At 50.1% G+C, this 22,358-nt stretch overlaps 1 protein-coding gene across 1 annotated transcript; it reads left to right on the top strand.

Moving 5' to 3' along the window:
- The first annotated feature begins 1,607 nt into the window (after positions 1 to 1,607).
- Positions 1,608 to 22,307, top strand: COPG1 (COPI coat complex subunit gamma 1). The gene is made up of 24 exons (XM_074151316.1): positions 1,608 to 1,733; positions 5,208 to 5,260; positions 6,069 to 6,149; positions 6,252 to 6,323; positions 7,154 to 7,233; positions 8,147 to 8,222; positions 8,379 to 8,471; positions 8,816 to 8,902; positions 9,054 to 9,211; positions 9,851 to 9,984; positions 10,762 to 10,829; positions 11,601 to 11,789; positions 12,216 to 12,311; positions 13,688 to 13,931; positions 14,311 to 14,386; positions 14,708 to 14,811; positions 14,920 to 15,045; positions 15,467 to 15,535; positions 15,899 to 16,041; positions 17,393 to 17,564; positions 18,537 to 18,634; positions 20,120 to 20,258; positions 21,221 to 21,319; positions 21,912 to 22,307. Exons 1-24 carry the CDS (start codon positions 1,697 to 1,699, stop codon positions 22,040 to 22,042), a joined length of 2,625 nt encoding a protein of 874 aa, XP_074007417.1. The 5' UTR covers positions 1,608 to 1,696; the 3' UTR covers positions 22,043 to 22,307.
- The last annotated feature ends 51 nt before the right edge of the window (positions 22,308 to 22,358 follow it).

The following is a 22,358-nucleotide window of genomic DNA, read 5'->3' as shown; positions in this document are numbered from 1 at the left end:
CCCCTGTTTTATATTCCCTCTCCCCAGAGCTGCAGTGGGGGCACATCCCAGGCTGGGGACCAAAGCTCATTAAGCCCCAAATGAGATATGTCACACCTTGCACTGGCAGCAGGGCTGGGGTGCCCACAGCCGCTCTGGGCCAACAGGGAACGTCACGTTGTACCAGCAGAGCCGCCGTCTTCGGCGAGGCTGGGAGATAAGAGCGGCGCGGAGCAGAGTGCGGCCGCCCCGTGCAAAGTACAGGGTGGTGCGAGGGAGGCAGAGGCTGGGGGACACCTGCCGGGGGTGCCGCTGGAGCTGGTGGGGGACACGGCCATGCTCTTCGAGGATTACCTGCTGCAGGGTGAGCACAGCCCCTTCGCAGGCACTGGCTTTGGGAAGGGGGCAGGAGAAATCAGGGTGATCCCAGGCCCCACGGGAGGGACGTATTTCGGTAGCCGGGGAAGGGATGTGCCAGCAGATGGGTGGGTTGGGGTGAGGTGGCAGGGTGAGTAACTGGTCCTTTGCCTTCCCTGCCGGCCCCAGGGCTCAGGCGATGCCCGGGCAGCACTGGACCACCAGGAACACTCAGCTGTAGGGGGTGGGTGCCATGGGGCCGAGCCTGGAGGTTTTCAGGTGCAGGGTACAGGATGGGGTGCTGGTGGCAGTGGGGACACGGGAGGAGCTGCTGGAGACTCTATGTCACAGCAGGGACACTCCAGGGCAGGCAGTCCAGGTGACAACCACACGACCCCAGAAGGGGGTTCTTCCCCACTGCCCCCCTCATTCCAGGGGCACTGAGCCCCTGTCAGCATCTCCCCCTTCCCACCGCATGCCCCATCGCCCCTCTCCAAGTCCCAGTGTGCCCCCGCCTTCCTCTGGCCCCCCTGTCCCCTGAGCACCCCCGTGCCCCACCCTGGCCCTTACCCTGCCGCCCCCAGGGTGTCCCCCTGCCCAGTGTCCTCCCAGTGACCACAGTGCCCCCTCCCACTCCTGGTGTGGCCCCCCCATGCTGTGTCTCCTCCAGCGTGTCCCCTTGTCCTAGCGTCTCCCACCTCAGGCCCAGTGCCCTCCCCGGTCCCAATGTCCCTCAGGCCCAGTATGCTCCCCCTATTCCCAGTCCCCCCAGAGTGCCAGTACTGCCCCAGCCCCAGTGCCCCCTCCCAGTCCCGGTGTGGCCCCTCCCATGCTGTGTCACCTCCACTGTGTCCCCTGGCCCCAGTGCCCTCCCCAGCCCCACTACCCTCCGGCCCCAGCGTATCCCCCAGACTCAGTATACCCCCCCACCTCCCAGTGCCCCCAGTGCCCTCCCCAGCCCCACTACCCTCCGGCCCCAGCGTATCCCCCAGACTCAGTATGCCCCCCACCTCCCAGTGCCCCCAGTGCCGCCCCCAGCCCCAGACCCCTTCCTAGCCCCGCCCCTGCCCCTCCGCCAATCAGACCGCACCCTTCCCCGTCGGTCCCCGCCCCCTCTCCTGTCAGTCACCGCTCCGCGCCACACCCCCGCGGCTCGGGCCGCCGCCGGGAGCCACGTCAGGGAGGGCGGGTCCGCGCCTGCGCAGTGCGGCGCGCGACGGCGGCAGTGACAGGCTGGCAGGAAGGGGCGGGGAGCAGGAAGGGGCGGGCGGTGGCACCGGCAGTGGCAGCGGGATCGGGATCGGGATCGGGGTTGGCACGGGGCGAGGAGGGACTCACCGAGGGGCCGCTCGGCAGCACCATGCTGAAGAAGTTCGACAAGAAGGACGAGGAGTCGGGTGAGGGGAGGCGGGGGGAGTCGGGCGGTGAGGGGAGGCCCTTCCTGTAGGTAAAGGGGGAACTGTGAGAGGAGACCCCCGCTGTGGGTAGTAGGGGAGAGCTGTGAGGGGAGACCCCTTCCTGTAGGTAAGAGAGGAGCTGTGAGGGGAGACCCCCCCCTGTGGGCAAGGATGGAAGCTGTGGGGGATGACCCCCCTGTGGGCAAGGATGGAGTCTGTGGGGGATGACCCCTCTGTGGGCGAGGATGGGGGCTGTGAGGGGTGACCCCCCTCCCCGTGGGCGAGGATGGGGGCTGTGAGGGGTGACCCCCCCCCCGTGGGCGAGGATGGGGGCTGTGAGGGGTGACACCCCCCCCCCCGTGGGCGAGGATGGGGGCTGTGAGGGGTGACCCCCCCCCCCCTCGTGGGCGAGGATGGGGGCTGTGAGGGGTGACCCCCCCCCTGTGGGCGAGGATGGGGGCTGTGAGGGGTGACCCCCCCCCCCGTGGGCGAGGATGGGGGCTGTGAGGGGTTACCCCCCCCCCGTGGGCGAGGATGGGGGCTGTGAGGGGTTACCCCCCCACCGTGGGCGAGGATGGGGGCTGTGAGGGGTGACCCCCCCCCTGTGGGCGAGGATGGGGGCTGTGAGGGGTGACCCCTGTGGGAGCTGTGAGGGGAGACTTGATGCCAGCCTTGCAGCGGGGCCGGCTGATGCGCGCAGGAGCGCAATGAGAAGTGCTGTGGAGGCACCAGCACAGTCTGCTGCTGCCCTCCCCTCACGGCTGCAACCAGAGGCTGAACCAGCTGCATTGGCCCAATGCTCAGAGGTTACCTGCTGCATCTCCAGGTGTGGAGTCGGAGACTAAATACTGGGCATATTAGCCCTGTTGACAGTTGCCCAACTCTCAAACCCGGTGCTAAGGCAGGGTAGCATTCAGTTTGTAGGTTTTGGCACTTTTTCTAACACATAGGGTCTGCTCTTCCAACAAGATTGCTGTCAGCTTTGGTGGGTCTGAAAGGCTGAGAGCACCGAAGAAACACAAAGTGATTGCTTGACCTTTCAGAACTTTAGGCCTGAGTAGTAAGGAAGAGGTTGATATTTTATGGGGTGTGTAATTCAGGTGGAGTCAAGGCTAGAATATGACAGTGTTTACTTTCACGGTTGTGCCTTATATTGTATTTTTCATCTTCCTGTGAAGCTTTCTGTGCAGCTTGCTGTACATAACAAATCAGTGCGTCCTGAAGCAAACTGATTCAGCGTAGATCTTGGTGATTGTTCTACATGACTATGCTTGCTTTTTATTTGAATGTGCATGAAATGCCCTTGTTTCCCTTGTCCAAAGTCTCCAGTGATGTCTTGGTAAGCAGAGAATGTAGTGAGGCAACTGTTGGAGGGGAATTGCTCTTGGCTTTTGTTTTTGGGGCTATTCTTCATTTGCACCTGCCACATGCTTCCAGGTATTGTGTTACCTATCGCCAAGGCTGGCAGGAGATGCACTTCCTTGTAATATGGTGTTGACTTTGTTCATACCGAGAGCCCACAGAGATCTCCTTTATCCTTTCTGCCTCAGCTGCTTCCACGCTTCCTGATATTTTTTCTTTGCTATTGCATTTAGTTCTCATTCTACTGATTCTGTGTCAAATGAAGATTGCTAGCATTTACTGCACCTACCTTTCTACTGTGGATTGTGTACCTGTCCAAATGTATATCCTGAGTGCTCGTTGTTCTTGGTCTTATGTGGAGCGCATCATCACTGAATTTACAGGCCTTTTATATCCACTTATATCGATTTATCAGTCTTTTTGTTGAGATGAGAGTGTCTGCTTAATTGGCTTCTGTTTCTTTTCTATTCATGAATGGTTTAGGTAGTCATTGATGGGCTGTTTCCACTGGCTCTCAGAAATGCACTTTCAGATGCTCTTTTGGGCTTATAATTGTTCTGACATCCTTGCTTGGTCAGCGACTGTTTCTCTGCAAATCAGTACAAATTGTTGTTAGTCATCCAATATTAGGAGCTTTCTGAACACACAGCCTCTGTCTTCCCTATGTCTTTCTCCTTCTGAATTTCACTGATTTTTTTTTTTAGAGTTGGAAGGGACCATATAGATCATCTAGTCCAACTCCCCTGCTGAAGCAGGATTGCTTAGAGAACGCTAGTCAGGACTGCATCCAGGCGGGTCTTGAAAATCTCCAAAGAAGGGGAGATTTCCATCATTCTTCTATGATGGAAGAATACTTTGACACAGAGTGCTGTGAGGACCAAGACCTCATTTACAATATATTTCAAGATCTTTAGGCCTATGAAAGATGAAGAGGCAATTGATGCTCTGTTGTTGATAACTGATTTAGGAATTGTAGACATGCTGGACCATTGGAAATACTGTGCTGCTGGGCAGGTTTTTTTGAACATATTCACATACTTATACTAGAACTGGCTCATACTCATACTAGAGATGTTTTTGTTTTTTCCCCTTGTTTTCTTCTCTCCTCAACCCCACATAAGTGTGTGTGCTTTGTTCAGCCACCTACTGCATTTGCAAACTTCTCCTGAGCCGGAGGAGGGCAGTTTATGAACTGTGAAGGAGCCTGAGTGTGGATGTGTTTGCCCCTAAGTGTAAGGCTTACTCTTGCAAAGGCTCCTGGCACCAGCGTAGGATGCTTCGAGTCCAGGTCAGATCGGAGCTGGGCCCAGGACCTGTGCTTTCTAGCAGATCAGGCTTGTTAAACATTGGAACAGCGCTGGAAAAGGCTGTGTGTTGTCCCAAGGCCAGACTGAACATAGGTACTAATTAAAACTTGCTTATCAATAGCTGGCAGCTTTTGAAAAGCAGCAGCTCACAAGTGCTTAGGAGGCGAGGTAATAGAGACCGTGCAGAATGATAGTGCTTTTCCCTCTGATTATTTCATCCTTAATTGGTGAAGTTTTTAATTATTTAATATAATTTATTCTATTAAGTGGGACAATGAAAGTTACTCTGTGTCCAGACTCTCTAGTCTGCTGTCTTGTTCTTTTAATTAGTGATAGAGCCAAAAATACTGGTAGACTCCTGATTTGTTTTTAAAGGAGGGATAAAGCACTTCTGACTCACCAGTCTGGCAAGAGATGCCTCTTTTTGTCTGAGCTTTTGTTCCTAGGCCTGTCTTATTGATTTTCTAACTGTCAGCAAGCTTCCAGCCCAGGGGCTGGAAATAGGTCTGTGGGGATAACAGTGGAACACAGTTAATTTACAGCTAATCAGACTACCTCAGCTCATGGCTAGTGACTTCTGGAGGGGATGACAAATCAAAGAATGTCCTATCTGCTCTGCCTTCCCTAACTGCTACGAAGATATCAAATCAATATTACTTAAAAGAGGGAGATCTGGTTGCTTGGTGTTCGGGGAGAAAAGGTTACCCCAAAATGTTCAGTCAGTTTTTAAAGTATGGGCATGGTTAGAAAGTTGCTTTCCCGAGGCACTATCCCTGGAAAGACTTTTACTCTCTTTGTTTTGCAGGTGGGGGTTCCAACCCATTCCAGCACCTGGAGAAGAGTGCTGTCTTGCAAGAGGTAAATCCTCAGATGCTCTCTTTTGTGCATCCCTTCTAGAGTCTCTCCCTCTCTCAAGTAGGTCACTGGAGAAGTTCAGCAAGGAAGAGGGGGTTTGTTACAGTCCTGCTAGCTCTGAAAGAAATGGCCACCACTCCCGTTAGTTCTTATTTTATTGTTGGAGGGAGGAAAGGAAAAGGTTGAAGCGGTATCTGTAATGAACTAAAGACTGTGAGCTATAAGTAGTAATAAAATGAATAAAATTATCTGGAAAAGCTCGCCCTAAAACAGGAAGGTTGGGAAATTGGCCTTCAACATCCCAAATGTCTTGTAGGTGACAAAGTTAATGAGCAGGGTGTGAGTGGTTATTGAATAGTCTATGAATTTGCTCTAAAAAAATGTCTTTCTATCCAACAGCAGGTAAACTTCTCAGTCCCCAGACCCTGTTGTTTCAGTGTAATGTGTTTGCATGCAATGTTGTGAATAGTGTTGGCTCCTGTTAGCCTTGCAGAGCTCGTGTGTGTCTGTCAGAAGAGTAGTGTTTTAGCTAGCACAAATCCAGACTTGTGTGGGTGAAAGTGTGATAAGAATTTGGCCTTTAAACCTTAATTGCACTTGGGTTTGTGATCCCAGGATGACACTATAGAACCAGCTGTTTTAAAGGGTTCCATGTTCAACAAGAATTGAGGAGAAATTTGATCCAAAGTCATTAAAAATCTTGCCATACCTCACTCACAATGTATTGTTTATATCAGTGGCCAAGACCACACAGGACGGTGTTTACAAGGGGATGTTGGTGTCAGCGTCCTTGTCTGTGCTTTGTTTCCAGGCACGAGTATTTAATGAGACTCCCATAAACCCACGAAAATGTGCTCATATCCTCACCAAGATCCTGTATCTCATAAACCAGGTAAGGGAGAGAAAATTTACACCTATACAGAGACACCTGCAGCAGGCCCAAAGCTGGTTGTGATAACTGAGATTTCCTTCCTTCTTTCCAAACACCTTCTAGGGGGAGCACCTTGGTGTCATGGAAGCTACTGAATCCTTCTTTGCTATGACCAAGCTGTTTCAGTCCAATGATGTAAGTCTGCTTATTGCTTTCTGCTGTATTTATCTGGTGGGACAAGTTGTCAACAGTGTCTTTTTCAGCCTCGAGATGTGTGTTTTTATACAATTGGCTTTTCCGTCCTGCCTGGAGCTACTGGATCTGAGTGGGAAGAGTAAGATGAAAGTTTAGAAACAGAGATTGGCTTCTTAGCTTTTCCCAGACCTTGTGGCAGCTTAGCGGAAACATTCTCTGTTCTTGAGATGGAGATTCCTCCCTCTGAATTGCTGTTTAACTCCTGAGATTTTGCTAGGCACAGGTCAAGCATATAATCAGCTAGAATACACTATGCTTTGTGCCCAGCATTAGAAGATCCTGCTTCCTGCTGAGAGTCAACAACAGTGTGTCCTGGAGGAGGCCAGGAACCCACCCACAGCAGTAGTGCCATCACTAGTTGTGCCCCAAACCACAAGGCATTGAAATCATGAGACCAGTGTAGAAATCCCCAGACCCAGGAACATAAATTGCTTGCTTTCTTGCTTTTGAGACAAGAGAGTGCCTTCATCTAATGATTTTAAAGCTTTTCTCTGTGTTCACGTGAATGACAAGTGAAAAGATGAAGCTGTAGATCCAGCTAAATCTGGTATTCCTGTGGCTTCACCCTAAGGTTGAGGCATTTAGAAGAGGAAGGTGTGTTTTGTTAATGGATAAGGGTTTTGTACGTTTTTTACACTCGGGCACTGGGGCTCTCTGAAGTTATCACGTTCTTAATCTTCACAATAAAATCATGGAAGCAGGGAAAACTGAGATCCCTTCCTATCTGGCATCCTCTCAGCTAATGTCTGTCTTCCTTCTTTCCTTGTCAGCCAACTCTTCGCAGGATGTGTTACCTGACTATCAAGGAGATGTCTTCTATTGCAGAAGATGTAATCATTGTTACCAGCAGGTCAGTCACTTCACTTTTCTTACTGTTATATTCATGTGTCCTCCAGTAATGCCTGTCCAGCCTTTTGGAGATAACTGTAGTTCCTAAGCAGGGTGAGGATAGGGAACGCCCTTGGTGAGGAAAAACTTTTTCTTTAAAAGAGGCCACTAAAATACAGACACTGAACTCCTAGTGATGTACATGAAATGTTCTGTGTCCTCATATCCCATGCTCACGGGTGTTTGGACTGACTCTTTTAGTTACATGATATGGCAGTGTTGCTATTTTTTTTTCCCCTTTTGCAAAAGGGTGCTTCATAAACTCCTACTTTCCTATCTAAATGCCTTGAAGCTTTTTGAAGATGTCTGGCATAAATCCCAAGGCTTTCACAGGTAGGCAGGGATTTACTGCTCCTGTTAACAGCATAGGATGCGACTTCACTGGCAAACAAAATTCCCTCTGTAGTTCCCCAGTTGCTGATCATCCCACTGAAAGGCCAGTGCTGTCTCAGGAGACAGGAGCATGAGGGTACAGGGTCTCCTGAGGGCAGAGGCCATGCAGCAGGTAGAAGCCAGTCCCGAGTGCTGCGATGTGATGAACTCCTGTCCCATCATAGACTGTCTCACGCTGACGGGAATCCTGGGGAAAAAGCGGGAATGAGTGTTCGTTAAGGAAGGCAAATGCCTCAGGGCCATGTGTGTGCACTCCAGCCTCTATCAGGAGCTCGTACAGCCTGCTGATGGGCTTGCCACCCGAGTGCTGATCTTTTCCTCCCACCTTCCCACCCTGGTGGGACTTGCCCAAGACCTGCAGTTGCCTGCTCAGCATTCAGCTGTGATGTTGGCTGCCTGCTGCTCTGCGTGCACTGTGCGAGCACCTGAGAGCTGCTGGCTCAGGAGGAGTACTGTATTGAGAGCTTCCTGTTTTCAACCAGCTTAACCAAAGACATGACTGGGAAGGATGACAATTACCGAGGCCCTGCTGTGAGAGCACTCTGTCAAATCACTGATGTAAGTGCTACTTTTCCCTTGGGGCAGCCTTAGGCCCTTCACCTTTCCCTACTTCACCCCATCCTGCATTTCACCCTGCTTTTTATGCCTTTGCATCTCCTCTTTCACAGTCCCAATGGCTTTTCCATATCAGCTGTTGTTTCCCTTTCCCTGCAGAGTACCATGTTGCAGGCCATCGAGCGTTACATGAAGCAGGCCATTGTTGACAAAGTGCCAAGTGTATCCAGCTCTGCTCTGGTGTCTTCCTTGGTATGTACTCACTGTAGGCCGGGCCTGAGGGACAGTCAAGCTGGGAAGCAGTCATCTGTGGTGGAACTGAACTCTTGGGAGTTCCAGGCTTTCGTTGTCACTGTTCCCCAGTTTCTGAACTGAGGGACTGGTGCTGACTTTGTGGGAGATCATTGACCTCTTGAGGCCACAGCTGTCACAGCTGGGTCTCTGCAGGTCTCTATGTGCTAATCCTCTGCTCATCTATAAGTTGCTGCTGCCAGTGCCCTCATGGGGAAGGCTTGCTGCTGCTTAATATGAGCTGTAATTCCCAAAGCTTCCTCCATCCTTCCCTCACGGGTTGTCTGTGGCTTGTCTCCCCTCAGCACCTGCTGAAGACCAGTTATGATGTGGTAAAACGCTGGGTGAACGAGGCTCAGGAGGCAGCTTCCAGTGACAATATCATGGTGCAGGTAGGAAGCTCACTGCCAGCACAGGGAATAGTAGGCAGCAGCTGGGAGTGGAGCAAACTACTAGAGCTCAGCCAGGCACTTCTGGGCAACAGAGGGGATAAAAGCGGAAAGAACACATCGTGGGTTTGTGACGGTCTCTTTCCCTGCGCAGTATCATGCTCTGGGTTTGCTCTACCACGTGCGGAAGAATGACCGCCTGGCAGTCAACAAGATGCTCAGCAAGTTCACCCGCCACGGCCTCAAGTCACCATTTGCCTACTGCATGATGATTCGAATAGCCAGCAAGCTGCTGGAGGAAGAGGCTGGCAGGTGAGGAGGCTCCTTTGCCCTGCTGGAACAATTTCCTCGGGTCCTGCTTCCACCTCCTCTTGCAGGCTCACTTGCCATGTCATGAAGGCAATTATTTCTGTCTTTGAAGAGCAGCGTGCAGCTTCTACCCTCTTATTGTTGGTTAAAGGGCAGCATAGAAAATACAGGATGCTTTTACGTTGTTATGGCACAGCTTCTGTGAGTTTTGTCTGTGTATGTGCTTGCCCATTGAACACTTCTGTGTTTCTCTTGCCTGTTTTGCATGGCTGTTCTTTATTGAGATATTCTACATCATTTTCTCTGTCTTCCATAATTATTTCTATCACATGTGTACTGTGACTTCCATGTGGATAAGACTTTGGTGTGTACGGTGAGCTCTGAGTGTGTGAAGGCAAAGGGAGATTCCCTTTAGCTCATAAAGCAGAGGGTGCCTTCTCAGACAGCCTGGGCAGCCTGACTTCCGGCTCAAGCATGATGGAAATACTGTATAATGACCACTGTCAAAACTGGGAACAGTGGATTTATGGCTGCTTTTAACTTTTCACAGGCTATAGGACCTGCCTATTTCTGCTGCCAGATTCTTCATTTCTGTTAGCACCTTTGTTTTAATTCATTCTTGTGGGTTTTTTTTTCCCTTAGCCGTGATAGCCCCCTGTTCGATTTCATCGAGAGCTGCCTGAGAAACAAGCACGAGATGGTGGTCTATGAAGCTGCGTCTGCCATTGTTAACCTGCCCAACTGCACTGCCAAAGAGCTGGCTCCAGCTGTCTCAGGTAAGTGGGATGCTCGTGGTGCTGTGAGGGAATTATGGGCCTGCAGTGGTGGCACCTGCTGAACACCCCAAGAAACAAGGACCTTGTGTAGTTTCAGGCTTGTAATGCTGCCATGCCCTTTGTTGCTTTATGCTGCTGCTGAGAGCCTGTGGCTGGGTGTGAATAGCTTTGCTCCTGTAACGGTATTTGCCTGGTGTATTCAAGTGCGGGTTACTGGAGGGGTCTTTTTTTTCCTGTGAAACAGGGCTGAATTCTAACTGATAAATCTCCCTGCTTTAGACTGAGTGTAACACTGCAAGAAGCCAAGCTGTTGGGGTCCTGTCTTCCCAGCTCAGTCCAGTCCAGAGGTTGTCCTGAGCTGGGACTGTTGGCAGGTAGGGAGGCTGTGTGTCACTTCTCTGCACAGGGAGTGTGCCCTTCATGGGCCAGCCCTGGGAAAGGAACAGGGTTTGCATAGAAATTGAGAACAGCAGTTCAAATTGACTTAATAGGAAAGATGACATGGTATGAAATTGGCTTTCAAGAGGAGCGAGGGATGGCAGCACCATGGAAAAAGAGAGAGGTGGGTAAGACCTAGTTGTCAGCAGAGATGTGTGGCGAAAAGGACAATAGGGAGGGAGGGAGGAGGCTGGTAAACTCACAGTTGCTTCTTAAGCGTGCTTCTGGTTGTGTGTGCTTGCAGCTGTCTCTTCATTGGAACTCTTGCTTTAGGTGTGGATCACTTCTCAATAATAGATTGCCTAAACATCTGCCTTTGTTGGTTTTCCTGCCTTACAGTTTTGCAGCTGTTCTGCAGCTCCCCAAAAGCAGCACTGAGGTACGCAGCTGTCCGTACCCTCAACAAGGTAGGAGCGGGTCTCTTGGGAGCTGTAATAGTTTCTCATGTGCAGGAAGGTGCAGGCTTCAGAAGAGAAAGGGGGGCAGATTATGTGACGATTTTGTGTGAATAACCTCTGCCCTGGGCTATAGCCTTACATATAATTGCTTTCTGAATGGAATAAACCCTTAAAGAACACTTTACAAAAGGAAAAGGAAAAAAAAAGCAATCATTTTCACAGGTCTCTATAAGGGGCTCACTGGTCTTACGTGTTACTGCTTTCCCTTCTGAGCTTCCCGTGGTGAAGGAGCTCCTTATAGAACAGGGATCAGACCTTGATGCTGCTTCTTGTCTGCTCCCTGGCAGTTTTTGCTCCAGCTTTTCCCTTGACCTTGTAAACTCTTAAAAAAGAAAAAAGAACCCCAAACAGAATGGCAGTGTCTGGTAAATGCTGTGCTTCCACCCACAAAGCTGTTCTGCACAGCTAGGCTTGCTGAATTTTTGTTGGGAGTTCACAGCTTTCTTTTCTTAATATATAGAGGAAAATAGAGAGAGATAAAAATAGTAAAAGATTGTTTATTACTACTGCTTCTCTTCCAGCAAGAGATGCAGTTCTGCAGGAAGAGAGACCTTGTTACTTTAACCTCAGACGAGTTGTTTGTCTGAGATAACCTTCATGTACAATCTGTAGCATTTATTTTTAGAGGAAGGAGTGAGAGCTTATAAAAATCGGGTGGTTGTTGCCAGCTGGGCCTTTTGCATCTATTGAGTGATTTCCACTCTTCCTTCTCTGCTCTAGGTGGCCATGAAGCACCCCTCTGCTGTGACTGCCTGTAATCTAGACCTGGAGAACCTTGTGACGGACTCCAACCGCAGCATAGCCACCCTGGCCATCACCACGCTGCTGAAAACCGGCAGTGAGAGCAGCATCGACCGGCTCATGAAGCAGATCTCTTCTTTCATGTCAGAAATCTCAGATGAGTTCAAAGTAAGGAAGTGGGAGGAAGAAGAACATGCAGGATCCTAAGAAACCCTTTGGTCTTTGTCCACGTTTGTGTGTGTACTCTGAAACCTGTCTGGAGCTGCTTCCAGGATCTAGGCTGCAGAGTATTTGCAGGGAGGAGGAAGAATCTGAGGCTATCGGCCAAAGCCATGCCTCGGTTGTACAGCACTCAGCTCCAAAGTCACATGCTCTCTTCTGGGGAGATGCCCTTTGAGAATTAAATCTCTTTTTCTTCTTTCCAGTGGGTGTGGGCTTTTGCTGGGGGCTGGCCAATGCATAAAGATCAGTTTCCTCCAATTCCTAGGATTGTACCTCCTGGATAAGTAAAGGCAAACCCATAGTTCCCAGGCTAAGGACCAGCACAAAAGTGGCACAATTCAACTATTTTTTCCTGCCCTACTTTTCCTCCAGGTTGTGGTGGTGCAGGCCATCAATGCACTGTGTCAGAAGTATCCTCGCAAACACGCCGTCCTCATGAACTTTCTCTTCACTATGCTTCGGGAAGAGGTAAGTTTGCAGGACAACTACTTTGTGTTCCTTGTTTGTATGCATGGACTGCACAGTGGCCCCTGTGAGTCAAGCTTTTACTGCTAATGCTGTACTCTCTCTAAAAGGTTTGCAATCTTAACTGGCAGAAATGGCCAGCTGTGCACAATAGTTATATGCATACTGCCAGGCATATTTTTAACGTGGTTTTCATTCTTTGATTTTTCTGGGGGTTTATTAACTCCCAAAGCAAATGCAGGCAACAGCAGATCTGTTGGCAGTCCATGTTTTCACATTTGAACCAGTTTTCTTTTATACTTTGACAGCAAATTCCAAGAAGTTTTGCCTTGTACACAAAGATTTGGTAACAACCTATTTATTGATGACACAGGACTGCTTTTGTTCTGTTCTCTGTGCTGTGGCAGTGAGGGGATCATGAGAACCTATAACCATTCTCTGCATTCAGTCAGACATAGAGTTGCAGAAAGACAGCTTTACAGAGGTTTGCTGAGGCCATTTCTAAATAAGTGAATGTGCCTGCCGCACAGCTGGCACCGCTGCTTGCTCTGACATCACTTTCTGCCAATTACAGCCTCTCGTTTGGGAACAAACCAGAGCCTCTCATTTTGCTGCTGTGAAAAATGGACCATTCTCCTTTCCCAGATTTTCTGTGGGTGGATGGTATCATTCTGAATGTGGTTTTGTAGTTCAAACCATTCTATATTACAGCTTTTCTAATCCAAAGTGCTCTAGAAAGATCCCCCAGATGCCCTGCACTGTGCATGTAATTGGCGGAGGATAGCGTGTGGTTTAATCCCTTAGTGTGTATTGAGGACAGCAGTAAATAACGTCTGAAGATAACCAGGCACTAATGGCGTGTCAGGTTATGGGGTGTGCCTGGGGAGGTATTGATCACCTGTCTTCCCACACTAATGGGGCTATTTGCTGGGTCCTGCTGTGGCAGATATGATCCTTAATATATTTCTCTTGTGATTCATCCTCAGATGTCTGGTGCTAAAGGGAAAGAGGGTTGTGTTTTTTCTCCTCCCATATGGCTGTTTTTATGCACTAATTCTAGCAGCGGAGGATTTTGAAGGAGATATAAACCCTTCAGGCTGATGGATTCTTTCACCCTCTTTAGGACTTGCTTTTTTTTCTTCACTGTAGCCGTCCTGAAGGGAGATGGCAAGTGAGCTTGAATATTAGCTGGTCCTCTGGACATAAAGAGGGTGAAAAGCGAGGGCAGCATTACTGCCCCTCTCTTTTCAAACACAGATTAAAAGCACTGAGTGTGAGTGACCTTTGCAAAGGTAATTTTTTTTCCTGTCTGGCTAGTTCAGAGTCTCTAAAATACTTCCTTCGAGTTTTCCAGCTGAGCGGTTGCCTTTGCTCCCCAGGGTGGATTTGAGTACAAGCGAGCCATTGTGGACTGCATCATCAGCATCATTGAGGAGAACTCAGAGAGCAAAGAGACAGGCCTGTCTCACCTTTGCGAATTCATTGAGGACTGTGAGTTCACTGTGCTGGCCACTCGTATCCTCCACCTCTTGGGGCAGGAAGGGCCCAAGACCAATAACCCCTCCAAATACATTCGCTTCATCTACAACAGGGTTGTCCTGGAGCATGAAGAAGTCCGGGCAGGTAAGAGACAGACCTGGAAAGCTGTCTGCCCTGTGACAAATGTTTAAGGAAGTATAGTGCATGAACACCTCTGCTTTTGAGGATTGTGATTTGCTCTAGTCCCGAGCAGATCTTTTTACACAGCCAAAATCCTGCAATAGTATTGATGGAAGAGGTGGCCAGAAGCTGAGAAATGGGGAGGGAGCTGCAGTGACTCTGAAACTAGACAGAGGAGGTTGCAGCCACTTCACTGTAATACATCTGCCTCTTTCTAGTCACAGTGATGCTTTATACTACTGCTGCTGTCTCTGACATGGCATTTGAACAAGGCCAGGAAATGGAAGAAACTTCAGGTGATTTCTTTGCTTTCTAATTCTTTTTTCATGACTTGTGTTAACAGGTGCTGTAAGTGCCCTGGCCAAGTTTGGAGCCCAGAATGAGGAGATGTTACCCAGTATTTTGGTGTTACTGAAAAGGTGAGTTGTACCTCAGAGTTTCTCAGCATCCTGGGTGAAAACCCGTGTTTGCTTGAGAGCTTGTTAGTATCATCATGCATGTCTAGTCTCTTCTAGCTGTGGGCTTGAGAAGGTGCAGTAGGATCCTGTGATGGGATCACCACTGCATTCAGCACCTCAAAGTGTGGTGGATGATTGCTTGTCTAATACAATTACTAGTAGATTGCCAGTTGTGTTCAATGGCATGTTCTTTCTGGCCCTGTAAGGTGGCTTAGTCACCTGGATTCATTGGTGTGGACTTCGCTGCCTTGCACTGAAGAAGGTTTTCCCCTTTCCTCCCAGGTGTGTGATGGATGATGACAATGAAGTGAGAGACAGAGCCACCTTCTACCTGAATGTTCTGGAGCAGAAGCAGAAAGCCCTCAATGCTGGCTACATCCTGAATGGTAATGCAGGAAGTCCTCAAAACAAGTCTGCACCTCCTTCCGGGTTTAATAAGTGAACATGAACTGGCATTATCTGTGGTTTCAGTAACCTGTCCCTTCTGTCTCCAGGTTTGACGGTGTCCATCCCTGGCCTGGAGAGGGCTCTGCATCAGTACACCCTGGAGCCCTCCGAAAAACCCTTTGACTTGAAATCCGTTCCTTTGGCAACGGCTCCTATCATTGAGCAAAGAGCAGGTGAGGAACAGTCCCCTGAATGCTGGTCCAAACGGCTAGTAATTCCCTAGCAGCTCCAGCCCTTGGACAATAGGCTGTATTGGGCCTGCTGGGAATTGCTGACCTCCATCCTAGTTGAATTTTGTGGAATTTTATCTCCTGTAAAGACTACAGCCAGCAAATCTGGTTACTCCCACATTACTGTTTTGGTTTAGTCCAACTAATAATAATAGTAGTAGCTGGTAATCCGTGTTGGAGCTGGTGCAGTTCCAAAGGTGTTTAGGAAGCTAAATACGGGGGTCTAATCCATAGCAAGGTGAGAAATGAGCTCCCTTCCTTTGCTTAGTCAAATCCCTCTCCAGGCATTAACCTGTTTTCTGATTCTAAGTCTTACTCTTCACGTTCAAATCTTTTGGGCTTTTTTTTCCTTTTTCTCCTGCAGAAAATGTCCCTGTTGCTGTAGTCAAACAGCCAGAGAAGGTGGCAGCAACACGGCAAGAAATATTCCAAGGTAAACTGATGCAAGGCCTCTCCTACACCTGTCTGTGAGAACGAAACAGCCACCTCTTGATGAGTCTGTCTGGCCCCTCTAGCTTTTTCCCATCTCCTTTCAGAGTGACATGGGCTCCCCACTTCAAGTCTGCTGTTCCCTCCTGGGGGTAGGGGGTGCCTGCAGTCCTGTTCTGTCTAGATTGCACTAGATGTCAGCAAAGGATGATTCTGCCTTTAATTTTAAAAGTCCCCAGTGAACTTTTATGGATGTTTGATAGTTCCTTGCTGCAGCACCTTCTGGCAGCTTAAATGAGGGCTTTGAAACTGCTAACACCTTCCTGTGGGTTGGGGAAGGCAATGGTTTCTGTGTCCTCTGTTTCAGAGCAACTGGGGGCAATTCCAGAGTTTCGGGGACTGGGCCCGCTCTTCAAGTCTTCCCCAGAGCCTGTTGCCCTGACAGAGCTGGAAACGGAGTACGTGGTTCGTTGTACCAAGCACACGTTTGTCAGCCACATGGTGTTCCAGGTGGGTAGCTATGGCATGTGGTGCTGAAAGAGGATTGGAAAATAAGCTCCTGATCTGTTAAAAGCTCCGCTGGGAAGAAATAGCTCAGGGATATCTGTGTTCAGAGCTCGTCACTGCAATGAGGAATCCTCAGTGTCTCAACCAGGGCAGCAGATCCACAGAAAAAGATTATTAGGGAGTGTGTGTGTGTGGCTGAACAATGCTTACACGTACAGTCCAAATAAATCGGAGAAGCACTAGGTGGGGCTGTTCTTACTGAGCAGTTGGCAAGGGAAACTGTGTTTTTTTCTCGGGGTCCCCAAGCATGTTCTTTGGGCATAAAAGAGTGAAGCTCTATCCGAGACGCTGAAAAAGGAACCCAAGAAAGGGACGTGGTGGGGGAGAGCTCTTCATCCCCTACGTTTTTGTTCAAGCATGTGTAGTACAGGTGCTTGTTTCTGTACGTCTCAGCCTTGGCTGTACCGCCCTGCTGCTACATGTGAGATGTTAGGATCGATGTCCCAGCATCTTTGCCTGGGCCTCGGGGAGTTCAAGGCACCGTGAGTCCTACACCAGCCTGTGAGCGGCCGTGTTTTGTCCTTAGCCAGCTCTGTCCTCAAAAGCTCAGAACCGCTGACACAGCCCTCATAGGGTTTGATCTTTGTTTCTGTTGTGCATCCACCAGATGCAATTGTATGAGGTTAAGTGACTTGTCATTGCAGCTGGAACTAAGTCTAATCAGCAATTTTAGACTTGCCGAAATGATTAAGCTTGCTGAAACTTGCTCAAACTACCCCTAGTTTGAGCCATGCAAGGGATCATCTTCACATGTGCTGTCAGTCACTCTGTCCTTGTAGCATCAAGTGAGAAGATGTATGTGACACAGTGCTCACATTTCCATACAGAAAAGAGTTAACCTGGGAATTACTATCCGGGGAGAAAGGACAAAGTACACTTAGAGGAAAACATTCCATACTAACTGGTGAACTGAAAGAGTCAGAAGCTGACACATCCCTGCCCTTGCTGAGTCTGTGCTCCTGCCTGGGTTGCAGAGTGTGCTGATAGTTGTGTGCTGGTTCTTTTTAAGGAAGGGGGGAGGGGGAGTTTGCTGGAGCACTGGAGTCCCCTGCAGGGTTTCAGTTTCTCCCTTGAAGCATTTAAATGTGTAGTTTTTAGTCATGGTTGCTCTGTGACTAAACTGGAACCCGTGAGCCCTATAACCAGCCAGCTGGTAGCAAGATGCACTGTTGAAACACAAAGAGCAAGGGGTTCGCAAGTTGACACCCTGCTCCCACTCTGCCTGAAGTGAGTCCGCTGTGAGGTCTATAGCGAGGAGCTTCAAGCTGTTGCTGCTCTCCCCTTCCCTGTTTAGTTTGACTGCACAAACACCCTGAACGATCAGATCCTGGAGAATGTCACGGTGCAGATGGAGCCAACAGAGGGGTATGAGGTCATTGGCTATGTACCTGCCAAAACTCTGGTGTATAACCAGCCGGGTACCTGCTACACGCTGGTGGCACTGTCTGAAGAGGATCCGACAGCAGGTAAACAGTTTGCCCTCTGTGTTTTCCTGATGTCCCCCAAACTAAGCGTACTGTGTTCCTCGCCCCCACACAATTCTACCTTGCATCCTAGCCAGATATTTATAGCCTGTGTGTGGGTGCAGCCCTGAGTGATGCTGAGCATGACTTCTCCTTGCTGTTTGGGGGCTGTCAAGCCTCTCTTCTCTTCTTCTGGTTCCCTTGTGCTGTAGCACGGTCGGGTCAGGCTATGGGAGCTGGCAGAGGAGCGTTCAGCTCTCTGCTGGGTTTTCCCCCACGCACCCTGGCACCTTCCTTAGCCTGTCTATTCTTTGTGTTAGTATGTGAGGAGGCCGGTACTTGTAAATTGCTGTGAGTGCCCAGGTGCTCCAAGTAGCAAAGGAGTATTTCGGACAAACCGCTAGAATTTCAGGGATGTCTATTTGAACTGAACATCCCCTCATTTGTCACTGTCCACACCATGGACCAGGCCTTGTCTGTGCTCTGGTCTCCCTGGTTTGTGTTCTGGGACCGCTCACCTGCGTGTGTTGCTGCCCTTCACCCAGCAGTGCCCACCTTCTCGGAGATGAGTTACCACTTCCTCTCCCAGCTGCTGTGTTGCAGCGCAAAGTGGTTTCATTTCAGAGGCGTGTGAACCAATCTCTAGGATTGGTTCTTGCCTCTTCACAGGGCACTGGTGGGACGTGCTTAGTTAGAATTCCCAGCACAACTTGAGGTTCATCAGTAATAGTGCTTGATCTGAGGATTATGGTCTTGTACAACCATCATGAAACTGTTGTTATTACTGTTTGCTAGACTTAATATTACAAATAAATACCTTGTCCTTGAGAGACAGAAACTGTTGGAGAGCTAAGCCTGTGCTGCTGACAGTGAGGGGGAGAACCCAGCTGCCCCGAGTTTCCCAGCCCCCTTCTGCCCTGGGACAGTGGACTCTGGCGGTAACGCAAGCTTTGCCTTTTCCTCCCCCATTTCCAGTGGCCTGTACCTTCAGCTGCATGATGAAGTTCACTGTCAAGGACTGTGATCCGAACACGGGTGAGACGGATGATGAAGGTTACGAGGATGAGTATGTGGTAAGGAACTTGGCGTGATCACAGAAACTGCAGTCATTTTGACGGGTTTTGTGATCTGTACTCAGATCCCTGCAAGCAGTGATGTGACCACTGACACTGACCTGGGCAGCACGGCATGAAGAGGGGGTTATTGCTGTCTCTTGTGGTGCTTGTCCCAGGATGCAGATGTGGGTTTGGAGAGCTTGCTTTGTCTCATATTGAGTATCCTCCTGTTGCTCTCCAGGCAGACACCTGACTGCAGGATACCTACGTTCTGGGGGGCCATGGTGTGTCCTCCAAGCTTGGCTGGCAGTGCCCTGTGGGGTCCAGTGATTGCACAGTCAACGTTTGTGGAGTCAGAGGGCCATTGGCCATTCTCCATGAGTTGCTCTCTCTGTGGTGGCACAGTTAATTGCCTCATGCCCTGCCTGATACGGGCAGATTGCCACCCTTGTTCTTGCTCTGGGGAAGGTGGGACTCCTCCCTCTCCAGCACCAAGACTGATGAAAGCACTGATGCTGCAGAAGCACCTCTGTATCAGGCTCTGCTGTTTCCAAGCAGGCTGTCTTACCACAAAGGAAGAAGCTGAACTTATGCTTGATCAAAAACTGGGACTGGCTCACAGAGGGTGGTGTTTACCCTCTGGAGAGGAAGAGATGTTGTGACACAACCTCAGCTTGCCCTGTTAGCTCCAGAGGCTGTTTTCTGTGTGTTGCCTTTCACTGCTGCGAATCTGATTAGAGACACTGGTGAGCAGTGAGTCACTGAGGACACATCTTCCTCCCAGAAGGGGTGGGAGGGTTTTTCCCAGTGGAATGTGCAAGGTTAACTCCTTTCTCTGCATCCCACCAGTCACCATGGCGTTTGAGTGCCATTTAAACAAACTCTTCCGTGTTTTTCAACAAGAATCAGGAGGAAATTCTGTGGAAATGAATGCAGGCTGCTGTCTGCCCAGCTCTGGCACCGACTGCTCGTCGATACGTGCTCTGGAGGGATGGGCACACACGTAGTCACTGCAGCAGTTCAGGCAGCCCGGCACACAGCGTTAGGAGATAGCATGTGCCTGACACTCTCTTGCTGTACTTTACCAGCAGACAAGACGATGGGCCAGAAAGGCCAATTGCAAGCCTATGTGCATTTCAGGGAAGCATACACTACATCTGTGTGCGCACCAGCAGCTATTTCTTAGCTTTTCTCCTCTCTTCTGGGCATTCGTCCAGTGCTTTGATCTCTGTCAGGCCAAGGGCTATGCTCGGAACGGGAACTTGCTTTGTAAGCCCTGGGAATGGCATGGCCAGCGGCTTTCCCAGGCCAAGCAGTTGCTCAAAGAAGTATTATTTGCATGAGCAGATCAGAAGGGGCAGGGCTTGCTCTGACATACTCCTGAGTGGAAGTGGAGGCTGTCTCCTACATTCACCTGATCTCAGGGAATCCAGTCTAAAACTTGCTCTAGAGAGAGCAGGGTTACAACCAACCATGTTTCACTTGAACCTATTCTACCATCAGCTTGAAGACCTGGAGGTAACAGTGGCTGATCACATCCAGCGAGTTCTGAAGCCAAACTTTGGAGCAGCCTGGGATGAAGTGGGTGATGAGTTTGAAAAGGAAGAGACCTTTACTTTATCTGCTATTAAAACCCTTGAAGGTAAGGGGGTGTCTGAGCCCAGCAGAGCTCTCAACATTCCTCTCCCTCCAGCAGGCAGAGTCCGGAGACGCAGTCTCTTTACATCTCTCACAGAAAGAAGGCTAATGGGGCAAAGCCCTTCACAAACTAATTCACCGCAGCTCTTAAACGCAGAGCTACAGTTACTGTGATAACAAGTTAGTTCAGGTTTCAGAAAACCAAATGAGTGTTCTGGGCCCTGTGGAGACCAAGCTGGGTTGTGGGAGGCAAGAGAACATCTTGCGTTGCTCTCTCACTCTACCCTCCCAACCAGACAGACCATAGTTCAGCTGTGAGCTCCCACTTCCCTTCTGCGAAAGGAGGAGGTGCTCTGACCTTAGGACTCAAGACTAATAAAAAAAGATGCAAAGAGCAGAAGACATGAGGTTGGTGGGCAGGCTTGTGGTGTGAGCCCTCTTCACTTTCATCAGGTATTAAAGACTCCTTTTGTTGTTTCTGAGAAGCCTGTAAAAACTTGGTCCCTTTGATGGCTTAGAAGGGTGTAGTTGTCCTATAGCCATCTCTGTGCTTCCTTACACAGCGCCTTGGGCTTGAAATACATTCCCCGAGGCCTTTTCAAATTCCTCCCAAGGACATGTGTCTTCTTCCTCCTGCATCTGTCCCCAGAGAAGCGAGCAGGCCATCAGGGTTGCACAGTGAGCGTGCAGCTAGCTTTGCTCTCCTGCTTCCGCTGTCTGACTCATTCACCCTCCTGCCTCTGCTGCACCTTTGCTGCCTCAGATAACAGAATTACTGGGTGGCAGTGGGGTTTTCCCCTGGTGGGCTCCAAAAACACAATGCTGGCCAATGCTATGTGTCCCTCAGGACAAGGAGCGTGATCCCTAACATGTAGGGAGGGCTTGAGTCGCCTTTAGATGCTCTTTGTGTGTCACTGTCAAGACACCCATGACATGGAGCCTGTTTTATTTATTTTTTCTTAACAGAGGCAGTTAGTAATATCGTGAAGTTCCTGGGGATGCAGCCCTGCGAGCGATCGGATAAAGTGCCAGATAACAAGAACTCCCACACGTTGTACCTGGCAGGTGAGCCGTGGGGTGAGGTCTCTGCTTGAGGAGCAGCTCTTCGGGAGGTCACATGGAGCTGCCTGTTGAAAACCGGGGCAGGAACTTTTGGTGGAGCCAGCTGTGCTCTGGTAGGATTTGGAGGCTAGTTCCTGCCATGGTTTCTGTCTCCACAAGCACAGAGCAGCTGGTGTTGGGATCGGGGCGGGGGGGTGGATGTTTGGATCAGCCCTGGGCTCAGCTGGGTGGAATTTGCTGTCTTCATGATCTGTGGCCTCCTGGTTTGGAGTGAGCCTTGGGGGGAAAGTACAGCACGATTGCCCAGCAAAATGGATGTGTACTGGAGCTTTCAGATGAGTGGCTGGTAGTCACTGAGGGAGCTCTTGGACCTCTTCTCAGCTGGAGATTATTTTAGACTTTGCTTTCATGAGTTTTACAGTATCAGAGTCCCAGGTATGTTATAATGAACGAGGAATGCGCCGCTCGAGGGTCTCTCCTCGAGTGCTAGGGATTTGCCAGACTGCCCCGTGGGAAACCTGTCCTCGCCAAGCAGTAGCCTTCTTTTTAGGCTTGGAGGGGGGCACTCACTCCTTCCTCCCGCTCCCCCTTGCAGGTGTGTTCCGGGGTGGCCATGACCTCCTGGTACGGTCTCGCCTGGTCCTGACCGACACCGTGACGATGCAGGTGACCGCCCGCAGCAGCGAGGAGCTCCCCGTGGATGTCATCATGGCCTCCGTCGGATAAACCCCCTTTTCCAGGACTGTCCCGACACCGAGACACCTGCCCGGGCAACGCTTCTTTCTCTGGCAGCAGCATAGGGATGCCATTCACCACAGCAGCTTCCGCGTTCTCCGCAGTACGGCTGTATCTGGGGCTCCGTCTATAAAATAACCATGTTTTTAAGCTCTGATGTTAGGGTGGGAGGGTGTCGCGGCGGGGTGACACCAGGCCCTGCCAGCCCCTCCCTCTCCTTTTTATGTCGTTCAAATAAAACCGTTTCGTGGGTTTTCGTGGCTCTCCCTGGCCTGTCGCGGGAGGATGAGGGGGCAAGGGGGGGGGG

Source organism: Numenius arquata, chromosome 8, assembly GCF_964106895.1.
Source record: "Numenius arquata chromosome 8, bNumArq3.hap1.1, whole genome shotgun sequence".
Classification (NCBI taxonomy): domain Eukaryota; kingdom Metazoa; phylum Chordata; class Aves; order Charadriiformes; family Scolopacidae; genus Numenius; species Numenius arquata.
Note: the sequence above shows the minus strand (reverse complement) of the source record. Positions and strands in the feature narration are given on the sequence as shown.

Excerpts from the sequence above, each read along its gene's own strand:
- COPG1 (XM_074151316.1), top strand. The coding sequence starts at position 1,697 with ATGCTGAAGAAGTTCGACAAGAAGGACGAGGAGTCGG. Across the intron at positions 5,261-6,068 it reads AGAGTGCTGTCTTGCAAGAG|GCACGAGTATTTAATGAGAC; the intron begins GTAAATCCTCAG and ends CTTTGTTTCCAG. Across the intron at positions 6,150-6,251 it reads TCCTGTATCTCATAAACCAG|GGGGAGCACCTTGGTGTCAT; the intron begins GTAAGGGAGAGA and ends AACACCTTCTAG.